Source organism: Mesocricetus auratus, unplaced genomic scaffold, assembly GCF_017639785.1.
Source record: "Mesocricetus auratus isolate SY011 unplaced genomic scaffold, BCM_Maur_2.0 Super-Scaffold_100172, whole genome shotgun sequence".
Taxonomy (NCBI): Eukaryota; Metazoa; Chordata; class Mammalia; order Rodentia; family Cricetidae; genus Mesocricetus; species Mesocricetus auratus.
This window is the reverse complement of record NW_024429253.1, coordinates 352558-365346: the sequence shown is the minus strand read 5'-3', so window position 1 is coordinate 365346 and position 12789 is coordinate 352558. Positions and strand designations below refer to the sequence as shown.

The 12789-nt window shown below is 47.8% G+C and overlaps 1 protein-coding gene across 1 annotated transcript; it reads left to right on the top strand.

Annotated features, from left to right (window-relative positions):
* Positions 1–40: 40 nt before the first annotated feature.
* Swi5 (SWI5 homologous recombination repair protein) lies at positions 41–9488 on the top strand. The gene is made up of 5 exons (XM_040736886.1): positions 41–201; positions 595–643; positions 5931–6052; positions 6986–7080; positions 9170–9488. The coding sequence occupies exons 1-5, from the start codon at positions 41–43 to the stop codon at positions 9232–9234; spliced, it is 492 nt and encodes a 163-aa protein (XP_040592820.1). The 3' UTR covers positions 9235–9488.
* The last annotated feature ends 3301 nt before the right edge of the window (positions 9489–12789 follow it).

Genomic DNA, 12789 nt, shown 5'->3' with positions numbered 1-12789 from the left:
CGTGGGCGACCCTGTCCAAGCCCATTGGTTGATGAGAACGATGAGGGTCGGAGAGGCGGGGTCACGCTGCTGCCCGGCGGGAGCTACGGGCGGAGGTAACGACGAAGGCTGCGCGCGCAGCCGCGACCCCCTGGCGCCCGCCTATCAGAGGGAGGGGCGGGGCCGCCCTAGCTTGGTGCGCGCGCAGCTTGACGTCAGTCGGTTGGTGGTCTCCATTGCTGGTTTCTGGCTGCCCGAGGCATCCGTCTAAACTCCAACCCTGGACCCTTCTGAGTTCAAGACGACCCCGATCCGGGTACCTCGGACCTCAGGGTTCAGGAGGTGGGCGAGGAGCGCGCACTTCATTTCACAGCCCTTTCCCGATTCCTCACGCCTCATCCCAGACTTCCTCTCCCCAAGCCCCCTCACAGCCCGCTCTCCGCACAGTTCCCTCCCCACCACGCAAACCCCCGGCCTCAGAGCCCTTGCCCCATCCCGATCGCTCGGGGCAATGCCCTAGCGGCGGGATCGCGGTCCCGCCTCCTTCCCCACGGCGGCTCCCGCGCCCCCAAGGTGGCCCCACCTCAACAGCCCTTCCCTCCGGTTCCTCCCCAGGACTGAGTTAGGATTCGGCCGAAGTTGCCATGGAGCCTTCCGATCACCGGTGAGTAGGTCAGCCCTACCCCGCCCTCTGCAGCCCAGCACCTGCCCACCCGCCCCCTCCCCGCTCCCCGAGCCTCCAGGCGCTCCGCTCTTCTGAGGGATGAGTCCGTTCCTGACCCCACCCCTTCCCGTCCCCTCCACTCCTACCTGTTCTATGTCTCCAGCCGCCTCCTGCTCACCCAGTCCCGCCTACAGGGTCCCAGTCAAGGAATCCTCCCTTTATGCTGGTCACTTCCTAAACTGCCAGCACTACTATCTCCTTCTGGCCACTCCTAAAACTCAACGCCCTTTGTTTTTCATCCCCAAAGATGGATTTTTCGAGCACTCTTTTCAAGTAGTAGTTTTCTTTTGTTCTTTATGCCCCCTCCCTTTTTTTTTTGAGACAGTTGTTAATCCCAAAGATGGAAGGAGAAAGACCACCGACCCAAATCTTCGTGACCAAACTAATTAAAGCAAACGATTGATTAAAGCAAGCCCTTTAATTTGTGTACACGGGCTGCCTCCCCCTAAGTCGGGGTTACAGAGGTCAGCCTCGGGTGTGAGGAAGACAACTCGGGCAGGGGGTCTCCAAAAGGGGCATCTGGGGGCAAAATAGCTGGGGTTATGGGAGCGGAGCATACGCATGACAAATTAGTCCTAACGACCTCCTGAAACAGACATGGTTGCAAGGTGGGCATAGCAAGGCAGTCACAACAATAGGTGGGCATAACAGATAGTCTTACAGGTGTTCATAAACCCTTTTGAAACAAAGGTGAGATTGCAAACTGGTTATAAACAACTTTTTGAAACAAGGACATGATTGCCATTCCTGAAGCAAGGAGTACAGAATAATTCATAGTTAAAAGTTATAGGTGGGGCATAGCCCAATCCTTGCAAAACAGGTTTAATTATAAATAGGAAGGAACCTAGTTTGTCTTTACTATAAGATGGCTTTTAAGCCTAGGATGGAGGCAGACTGGTTCTTCACAGTCTCGTGTGTCCCAAGAAGGTCCCAAACCCTCTCTGTACTAAAGGATGCTTTGCAGGGGCTCATTATGTAGGCCAGGCTGGCGAAATACTCTTCTGCCTCCTGCCTTAGCAACTCCCAAATGCTAGGGAGTCAGGATAAAATGCCAGGGGAAATTATGGAGACATAGGGAGAGAAAAAAGCACTTTAAGCAGGATGGTGGTGATGAACACCTTCTATCCCAGCACTGGGAAAGCAGAAGCAGGTGAATCTCTGTGATTTCAAGGCCAGGGTTAAACAGAGAAACCCTATCAAAGAGAGAGAGAGAGAGAAATCCTGATTTTAGAATCAAAGATTCTAGCACAATTAACATTTGCTGTGAATTTTGCCGCCTTAAAGGCAATATTTCTTTTTTAAACTTTTTTTTTGTGTGTGTGTGTGTGTGTGTATGATAGGGTCTTTATGTACTTCTGGCTACAAACCAGGCTGGACTTGAACTCATAGATATCTGCCTGCGCCAGCCTCCCAATACTGAGATTAAAGACCTGTGCCACCACACCTGGCCTTTTTTTTTTTTTAATAATTTAAAATTACATTTAAAAATGTGTTTAGTGTCTGTTGGATGTTGCAGAGTACACATGGAGGTCAAAAAGAACAAATTTCGAGAGTTGGTTCACACTGTGAGTCCAGGGCTCCAACTCAGGTCATCAGACCTGTCAGCAAGCACATTTACCAGCTAACCATTTCGCTGGCCCCCAATATTCCTTTTAGGGAGAAATATTTTTGAATAGGAATGATAAGGTACCAATAAGCCAGACTTAAGGCCAGACCTTGGATGGGCCTCACCCCTCACCTGGAGGTTTCCAGGTGTCTCCTAAGATTGACTTTGTTTGCAGTAAAGGTGATGATAGCCTCCTTTATTGCATCCTTGTAATCTAAGGGTCTAATTATCCACTGTAAACCTGTCAGGCAGGTGTCACTAACCATGAGACCGCTTATGATCACTTTAAAATGCTTTAGCAGGAGTGGTGGCACTTGCTTTTTTTGGGGGGGGGAGGTTTACAAGACAGGATTTCTCTGTATTGTTTTAGAGGCTGTCGGTCCAGCCAGGCCTCGAACTTACAGAGATCTGCCTGCTCACCGGGCGTTGGTGGTGCATGCCTTTAATCCCAGCACTCAGGAGGCGGAGACAGGTGGATCTCTATGAGTTCGAGACCAATGTGGTCTACAGAGTGAGTTCCAGGACAGGCTCCAAAAAAAAAAAAAAAAATACAGAGAAACCCTGTCTCGAAAGAAAAAAAAAATGCCAAGTGCTCTTGGGAGGCTGCGGCAGTTTGAAACCAGCCTGGTCTGCATAGTGAGAGCCAAGATAGCTAGGGCTATGTAGTAAGACGCTGTCTAAAAAATAAGAACTACAAACTCAAGTCTTTTGGAAGCCTACACCCTCATTTGAATTTGTCTCATTCTTTCCTGGGATGCCTTTAACTCCTTAAATCTGTTCAGAATATGTTTTAATAAACCCACCTTGCCCCTCATATGGGCTTGCCCTGATACTCTTGTTGACAAAAGCAGGACTCAGCTTTGCCTGGTGGGGAAAACTCCCCAGGCTAATACTTTATTAGAGCTATTGGCCAAGCTGACACCCAATTACCCTTTGAAGTTTAGCTTCTTCCAGAAGCTTTACCCCCTACTTCTTGCTCTGCTAATTCTAGATGCTGCCTTAGCACATTGTTCTTCAAAGTTTTGTTTTTAGACCTGTAATTAGTTGATGGGTTGTTGGATCTTTCTGACAACCAGTGATGAGTATTGTCTGCTACGTACCGACTGCTGCTGTAGGCGCTGTGTGGCCTTCAGTGGGCACACACACACACACAGTGCTTGTCCCCTTTGAGTTTACCAAGATAACAGTGGTGTGAACATAAAAATGTGCGACACGTCAGGGGATGAGAAATGAAGTCAAGCATCAGTAGACATTGGGAAGGTAGCCCTGTGTGAAAAGCGCACGCCATGAAAAGCGCCACACAAACTCACCTTGTGAAACGGGAGGCAGACGCACAAACATGACGTGGGACTTGAGGGCTAGCTGTCAGGCTGAATCAGTGAGCTGCTCTGGTTCAGAGAGACCCTGTCTCAGAAAATGAGATGGAGAGCAAGTGGAGAAGAAACTAGACATGGAGAAATAGATAGTGCAGAGGACCAGAGTTCATTGTCCAGCACTCACAGCTTTTAGTCCCAGCTCTTGGGAGACAGAGGCAGGCAGATCTCTGTGAGTTTCAGGCTGGCCTGGTCTACAGAGCTACACAGAGAAACCCTGTCTTGAAAAATAAAGCTAGCCAGGTGGTGGTGGGGCATGCCTTTAATCCCAGCTCTCAGTGAGTTACAGGTCAGCCTAGTCTATAAAACTAGTTCCAGGACAGCTAGGGCTACACAGAGAAACCCTGTCTCATAAAACCAAATAAATAAGTAAATATTTAGTAATGTAAAAAAGTTTTTAAATTTATGTTCATGAGTGTTACATTGTGTGTGTGCCATGTGCATGCCTGGTGCCTAGAGGTCTGAGGGTCTGACCCCTGGCACTGCAGTTAGGACAGTTGTGAACCCTTCATGGATACCAGGAACCAAACCCAGGTCCTCTGCAAGAGCAGCAAATGCTGCTAACCATCATTCCAGCCCTGTAAAAGAATTATAAAATTACATGGTGGCACATGCCTTCAGTCCATGCACTCTGCAGGCAAGAGGCAGGTGTATCTTTGAATTGAAGGCCAGTCTGGCCTAAGTACTGAGTTACAGGCCTGCCAGAGCTGCATGGTGAGTGAGACCTTGCCCCTCCCCTGTTTTTGTAAAATTAAAAAGTAAATAAAATTACATTTCTTTTATTTGGAGCAGAAGGCACTATGACTGGTTCTCAATCTGTGGGTTGCAACCCTTTTGGGGTTTGAAAGACCTTTTCACGGGGTCACATATTATCAGGTACTTAAACGTTATGATTCGTAACCGTAGTAGAATTACAGTTATGAAGTAGCAATGAAATAACTTTATGGTTGGGGGATGTCCCAACATGAGAAACTATATTAAAGGGTCCACTGCACTATGGTATACAAGTGGAGGTCAGAGGAGAACTTGGAGTCATTTCTTTAATTCCACCATGTGGGCTCCAGGGGTAGGACTCATGTTTGTTAGGTTTGACAGCAAACATCTTTACCTGCTGAACCATCTCAGTGGTCCTGTTGAAACATTCTTTGAATGTAGTGTGTGTGTGTGTGTGTGTGTGTGTGTGTGTGTGTGTGTGTGTGTGTGTGTGTGTGTGTTTCTGTCTGTCTGTATGTCAGAGGACAATTTTGAGGAGTCGGTTCTACCAGGGTTCTGGGAGTCAAACTCAAGGTTATCAGGATTATAAAGCAGGTATCTAACCAGCTAAGCCACCTTGTAGGTTCTTCTCCTTGGTACGTTTTGGCTTATATGTTCTCTGAATAAAGAGGCCTGGATGGATGTCTTTTTCCTGGGCTCCTGCCAGTGCTGGCAGACAGTGCTCACTCAATAATTGGGGAGTGACTAATCACAAGCCAGAGACTATGAACAGGAACCACAGCTTCCTCTGTTTCCTGACTAGGCAGTTCATCCAGCGTACACTTCCTGAAGATAGCTGAGCACTAGATGCCAGCCTTTACAGCAGGGGCTCTCAACCTTCCTAATGTGTGGTGATCCCAACCAGTAACGTTAAATGTTTTGCTACTTTATAACTAATTTTGTTACTATATGAATCATAATGTAATATCTGACAAGCAGGATATGTGTCCCCTGTGGGGGGTTGTGACCCTTAGGTTGAGAACCACTCACTGCCTTACAGGCTCAGAGACAGAAAGAGCAAAGATGAAGTGTAGCCTTAGGGAAAGATCTTGTTGTCCAATGAGATTATAAATGCAGTGCCCTTACAGAGCTGGGCTCAGACTGCAGGCCAAGGTGACCAGTTACTTAGGATTGGGTTTAGTTGAGGAGAAAACACTAAATAACCAACATCATGGACTCCATCCTCCATCTTGTTTCATCCAAGATTGACTCCAGCACTGCGTCAACATTGCAGGCAGAGAAAGGCCCAGGGTTGGGCATGTTCTCTCCCTGGAGAGACATTCCTCAGGCATTGCATATGTCATTTCTGATGACATTTCTACTTGTCATAACAGTCTTGGGCCACAGCTAATTCCATTGAAAGCTGAGAAATAAGTGGAATTTTAAGATCAGGGTCCTATTACCAGTCATAAGTAGGGAGTTATCTCTTGAGAGGTACCGCATAGGCTCTGATCTATGGATAATTGGTCAGTCCAGCCGATGATGTTTTTTTCAGTGTTCATCTCCCAAGTTGGAAGAGGATGATGATGTCAGTGAGGAATCTTTGAACTCTGACATTCAGAAACTGAAGGAGAAACGGGACATGTTGGACAAGGAGATTTCCCAGTTAGTAAAAGAGTAAGTCTTGTCTTTGTTATTTTGTTTTCTGAGCCCCTCTTGTACCCCAGGCTGGCCTTCAACTTGCTATATAGCTGGTAACGTTGCACTGATTCTCCTGTCTCCTCTTAGTGTGTGATTATAGGTATGGGCAACAACCTAGTTTTCTGAACAAGTCTTGTTGTCTCCCCAGTGTTGTATGGAGTGCTAACCTCACATCCATAAAGCCCTGGGTTCCATCCCTATTGCAGGAAAACAAAGGGCAAGGGATGGAGCTCTATGGCAGAGGCCTCACCTGTTGTACATAAGGCTTGGGTTTGGTCCCGAGTCACACACAGACATTCTTAACTGTTGATTAGTGCCTAGTAACAAACCCAGTATACTAGCGTAGCATAGAAAAGATTCTGCCGTGGGACTCTGAGTATCTTTGCAGCTGTTGTCTGAAGTCAGGTTAGGACAAGCCTAGAGCCAGGGTCTAGAGAGCTGGTGGAAGTGATGCTATTCTGGTCTCTCCCTGGGACACTCTATTCTAGGCACTGACTGCCATGGGCCCTTACATGGAGTTAAAGCACCTCGGAGAAACTGACTTTTCCACAAGTCCTGGGCTTCCTTGTGCTCCTCACTCCAGCCTCAGAGCAGAGGCTGAGATACACTGGAATGTATATTTCACATGAAGGAATCCGCCTGGTGACCTTTTATGCGCTTACCTATGGCCAGGGTCACATAGTAACCATGTGTCTGGATGCTAGGAAGGAGGGGATGAGTAGATCCCCTGCCATTATAAGCTACAGGACAATAGGGTCCATCCTGTCATCACTGTCCCCAAGGGTTAGCAGCAGTAGGACTATGGTGAATATTTGTTAAATAGATGCTGAACAAATGCTTCACTACCACCTGATGAAGGGATCTCGTCAGCTTGCTTAATGGTGCTCGTTCTCCGTTGCTCTTCCTCAGAGGCTACCGTGTGGGTGAGCTGGAGGACCATATCTCCCTCCTCCATGAGTACAATGACATCAAGGATGTGGCGCAGATGCTGCTGGGAAAGCTGGGTGAGTTGAAAGGGGTGGGAAGGTGGCTCCTCCCCTCCCAGGGGTGTTGGATTTCCCCCTTGGTTCCCTAATTTGCCACCCATGCCACTCTTGCCAGCTACTCTGCTCCTGGAATACTGCAACCCGCTTCTCACCAGCCACTGCTCCCCCTGGGTACCTGCAAAGCAGGTTTGCAGCTCTTGCTTTAGTGCCAGAATCTCAAGCACAGGGCCTACTTAGGAGCAAGTTTGAACAGTGCTATGATTAAAGCTCAAGGGGACTGGACTACCAAGCGAGTTCCAGGACAGCCTCCAAAGCCACAGAGAAACCCTGTCTCGAAAAACCAAAAAAAAAAAACAAAAAAGCTCAAGGGGAACCTTGGTGGATTCCAAGGCAGGTTCGGGTGACCGAGGTGGAGGGACAAACATGCCAGGCAGACAGAGCTTAAGTGAGAAGTTTTATTAGAAAGGGGAGGGGAGGCGGAGAGGAAGGAAATAGAAAAGAGGTAAAGAGACAGAGGACAGAAGAGAAGAGGGAGACAGGAAAACTCCTGTCTGCCCCAGGAGAACAGCGAGAAGAGAGAAAGCAGGAAAGAGAGTGTAAGTGGGTGGAGGCCTTTTTTTTAAAGGGGTCCTTTGCACCTGGGCTGACTAGGGTACTGCCTGAGTGCATTCTGCCAGGTGACAGAGGCAGGCCAGCATAATGCCTGAATCCTTACAAACAGGACTTACCTTCCTTTGAGACTGGACTAAGGTCCCTAATCTTCATGGCCTGCTGAGATATTGAGATACCATGGATACCTCTGATGACTGACTGGCGCACGCCTTTAATCCCAACACTCGGGAGGCAGAGGCAGGCGGATCTCTGTGAGTTCGAGGCCAGCCTAGTCTACAGAGCGAGTTCCAGGACAGCCTCCAAAGCAATACAGAGAAACCCTGTCTCGAAAAACCAAAAAAAAAAAAAAAAAAAAAAAAAAAAAGAAGAGCAAGGACCAGGGCAGCTCTTTATGATATACAGTAGGATTTAGTTCCTCCTCTAAATCTTATCATCCAGAATCTTAAACCAAGACAGATACTGGATTTACAAGCAGTCTGCCATAGAAGTCAGGCTAGTTTGGGATAAGATACTGTATAAATAGCCTTATCTACACTCAATAGCCCTTTCCCCTGGCCCAGAGTAGTGCAATTCTGCAGCCAGTGGAGAGGAATAGTGTATCATTAAAAATGGCTCCTCTGGAGGGAGAAGAAAATAGGGAAACAAAAGTGTCCAAAAGGACAGTGATCAGAGCTTTAAAAAAATGGTATAGCCGGGCGGTGGTGGCACACGCCTTTAATCCCAGCACTCGGGAGGCAGAGGCAGGTGGATCTCTGTGAGTTCGAGGCCGGGCTGGACTGATAGCCTCTGAAACAATACAGAGAAACCCTGTCTCGTAAAAACCAAAAAAAAAAAAAAAAAAAATGGTATAGCCAAGTATGGCAGTGCATGCCTGAAATCCCAGTACTCTGGAGGCTGAGGCAGGCAGATCATAAGTTCAAGACCAGCCTGGATTCCATAGTGAGACCTGGTCAAAACAACAGCAAAAATAAAAGTGTTCTTGTTGGAACTCAGATGGAGACCTGTCAATCTGTGTACCTGGAGCCAGTGTCCTCGCTCTCCTGTCTTGTCAGTGAATGTTTACTGAGCATCACTGTGTACCGGGTGCTCTAAGATGCTGGGATGGCAGCAAAACACATGCCTTGGGTTTTAGTGTTCAGAGTATGCACAGTGGCCAGTCTATAGATGAACAGAAATGCTGGTGTGCTAAGTTCTGTGAAGGAAACGTGGACATGGACACTGAGGTCTACAGGAGGAGCAGCAGGAGAAGCAGGGTCACACAGCTGCTCCCTGAAAGGCTGGCTGCAGGCCATGCTGAAACTGTTGGTTGCTGTTGGGTGGCCAGGCCAACCCCGCAGGGGCAAGGCTTGGAAGGAGAAGCAGGAAGATTACCTTTGCCATTTGGGTGAGGTGTGAATCTGGGCCCCAGAGGTAGTGTTCTGGATGACTAGGACAGCAGCCTTAGTTTGGGTTTGACCTTCTCCACGGTTATTAATTCTTCTTTCCTTTCTTTCAGCTCTGACCCGAGGTGTCACCACCAAGGAGTTATATCCAGATTTTGGTCTAGAACTGAGTGACTGAGCAGAGTCTTGCAGATTTTTATCTACAGCCCACAGGGACAAGTGGATGGGGAACATGGAAAGCAGGGAGCCCAGACAGTACATTCGTATGGTTTTCAGATAAAAGTGCTAGAAGCCCAAACTTTTTAAAGGGCCCAAACTAAGTTTAGGGTGGGTCCTAGAGAGGGGTGGGCATTGTCAGTTCTAAGGTTCCTAAACGTGCTTGTGAATGGATATGTGGGGTTGTCCCTTGTGTTAATAAACATGAGCAGTCTCTGTATGGTTCTGATCCCTTCCCCCTGCTAACCCCAGTCATGTCTGCCATAGATCACAACAGCTCACTCTTGCTGAATCTCAGCTGTTTCCTCTGCACCCATGAGTATTTTTATTGCTGTCCTATTGACCTTGTAGAGCAGGTGATGTGTCCAGGGTCACACAATAGCAAGTGTGGCAGGGATTTGAGACCAGGATTGTGCTTGGTGATGGGATTGAGAAGGAACAGGTTAGAGTGAGAAGTGAGAAATGACAGTATCTATTTATCCAGGTGTGGTGGCGTACAACTTTAATCCCAGCACTCGGGAGGCAGAGGCAGGCGGATCTCTTGAGTTTGAGGCCAGCCTGATCTACTGAGAAAGTTCCAGGACAGCCAGAGCTACTTAGTGAGACCCAGTTTCAAAACAAACAAACAGCCGGGCATTGGTGGCGCACGCCTTGAATCCCAGCACGTGGGAGGCAGAGGCAGGCAGATCTCTGTGAGTTTGAGGCCAGCCTGGTCTACAGAGATAGTTCCAGGACAGCCTCCAAAGCAATACAGAAAAACCCTGTCTTGGAAAACCAAAAAATAAAAAACAAAAATCAAACAAACAGAGAAATGACAACGTTGTTATAAATTTGACCATCATGGTATGTGTAAAATTTGTGAGGCTGGAGAGATAGCTAATGATGGGCTGTGTTTGATTCTCAGAACCCTCACCTCCCACATTGTGCACATGTATACATTCATACTGTCTCAATAATTCTGTTTTGTTTGCGTTTTTCAAGACAAGGTTTCTCTGTGTACCCCTGGCTGTGTTTTGTGTGCCACCAGCACCTCCTGACTTATGCCTCAATTCTAAAGGGGAAAAAGTTAAAATTAATGTTTGTTCAACTTTCACAGAAGGATCTCTCCCTTGCAAGTTGATGTTCAGAATGAGAATTCCAGTCCCCATTTGTAACTCTGACCGGTGAGGGTGAAATACTGCTGTCCTTGCATGTCATTGCATGCAGACAATGCGCCTGCTGTTTAGAGCACATGTATTCATTCCCAGCACTCCAATGGTGGCTCACAGCTTCAGTCCCAGCACACCCAGTGCCCTCTTCTGGCCTCTGGAGCAGCTAAGCCAGCGCTTCTACTAACTGATTGAAAACAGGGCTTGCACTTCAGACTTGTCACAAGTTCTGACTTCTCCAACTGCCCATCCCTGCTGGGGGCTGCTTACCATAGGGCCTGAGGGGGATGTCAGAGCCTGGGGACTGCTGAAACTCCAGTTAAGGGAGTGTAATCTCTAAAACCCAGCCTTAACTGCACACCGTTAGTCCCAGCACTGTGGAGGCAGAGGCACAGGGCAAGCAGATGGATCCCAAGGCTACATAGAAAAACCTTAGAGGTCTTAGGGTTTCTGTTGCTGTGAAGAGACACCATGACCACGGCAACTCTTATAAAGGAAAACATTTAATTGGGTAACTTACAGTTTCAGAGGTTTAGTCCATTAGCATCATGTTGTGGCATGGCAGCTCATAAGTGGACATAGTGCTGGAGAGGGAGCTGACCCAAAGGCAATAGGAAGTAGTCTGTCTCACTGGGTGTAGCTTGAGCACTGGAGTCCTCAAAGCCCATCCCTGCAGTGACACTTCCTTTTGCAAGGCCACAACTACCCCAACAAAGCCACACCTAATAGTACCACTTCCCCTGAGTTTCTGAGGGCCATTTACATTTAAATAGCTCAGTAGGGTAAGGGAGGAGGCTTGAGTTTCAGCCTCATGGGCACCTGGCTTGACCTCCTCAATGGAAAAATATAGTATCTGCACTGGGGTTTTTACTGCCTGCCCAAGCAACATCCACATAGCACCATAGCTAAACATGGCAAAAGTATGATTATAGATCCAGCTGTTCATGTCCGTAACCTCAGCACTTGGGAAACAGTTGTGGAAGGATAATACTATAAATTCCAAGCTAGCCTGGGCCATGTAGGCTACAGTTTAAGACCCTATCTCAAAAAGACAATGAACAAATGTCTGGAAAACTGGTTCAGCTGTTAAGAAAAACCTGAGTTGTGAGTGGTAGCAGGCCAGCCTGGTCTACAGAGTGAGTTCCAGGACAGTCAGGGCTGCATAGTGAAACTCCTATCTCAAAATAGTCCCTAGCACTATCCAGCAGCTCACAAGCACTCCTGCTCGAACACCCTTTGATGGCCTCTGCAGGCACCCCTTCCCACACTGACAGAAATTATGTATGTGTTGAGTCCTCCGTGTTTGTGAACTCACAGGGGCTCAGAGCCTAAGGGTTCCCTTAGAGCTGGAGCTGGATTTAAAGGCAGCCTCAAGGCTCTGACATAGGTGCAGGGAACTGGATCCCTAACCCTCAACTATCTGTCCAGCACCAAATCTCTTTTTAAATGTCTGTTGTTGGGCATGGTAGTGGCATGCCTTTAATATCAGCACTTGGAAGGCAGGGACTGGCAGATCTCTGAGTTCAAGGCCTGCCTGATCCACATACTAAGTTTCAGACTATAGGGCTATATATAGTGAATCTATATCTGAAGTCACTATTCTGCTATGAATAGACACTCCAAGAGAAAGTATTTTACCGTGAGCTTGCTTGCATACAGTTTCAAGAGATTAGTCCATTATCAAGGCATGGGGAGGGGGAGGGAAGAGGCATGGCAGGCATGGTGCTGGAGATGTAATTGAGAGCAGGCAGAGCAAGAGGCCACACCTCCTAATTCTAATCCTATAAAACAGGTCTACCCCCTGGAGACTAAATATGAGTCTATGGGGGCCATTCTTATATTCAAAACACCACATCCTGGATGAAGAGTTGGTTTAAGATCACTTGCTGTGCAGTCATGATGACCAGAATACTTGCTTTACAAGGATCCCAGCACCCTTGAAACAAGCCCATTGTCCCACACAAAGGTGGTGACACACACCTTTAATCACAGCACTGGGAGTCACAGGAAGGGTGGATCTCTGAGTTCCAGGCCTGCCAGAGCTACATAGTAAGATCCAGTCTCAAAACCTGTTATCACGCAAACTCTGAGTGTGTCTGAAAGTTCTCTTTGGGACATGTGGGCAGCAGAGTCACAAAACAGAAAAGACACAACTTTGAATGACAGACCATTGTCAGCGGTCACATGGCCCAAACTGAGGGGGTTGGGGATGAAGATGAGCAAATGGTGTTCAATAGGGATGAGCAGCTGTCTTATTCCTGAAAACCTAACTTCTGAAGGGAGCCTGGAGGACTTGGTGGGCAGCCAGCCACACTGCTCCTGACCCACGCTTGTGCTCTGGTCCTATTCCTGACACCAGACACACTGCG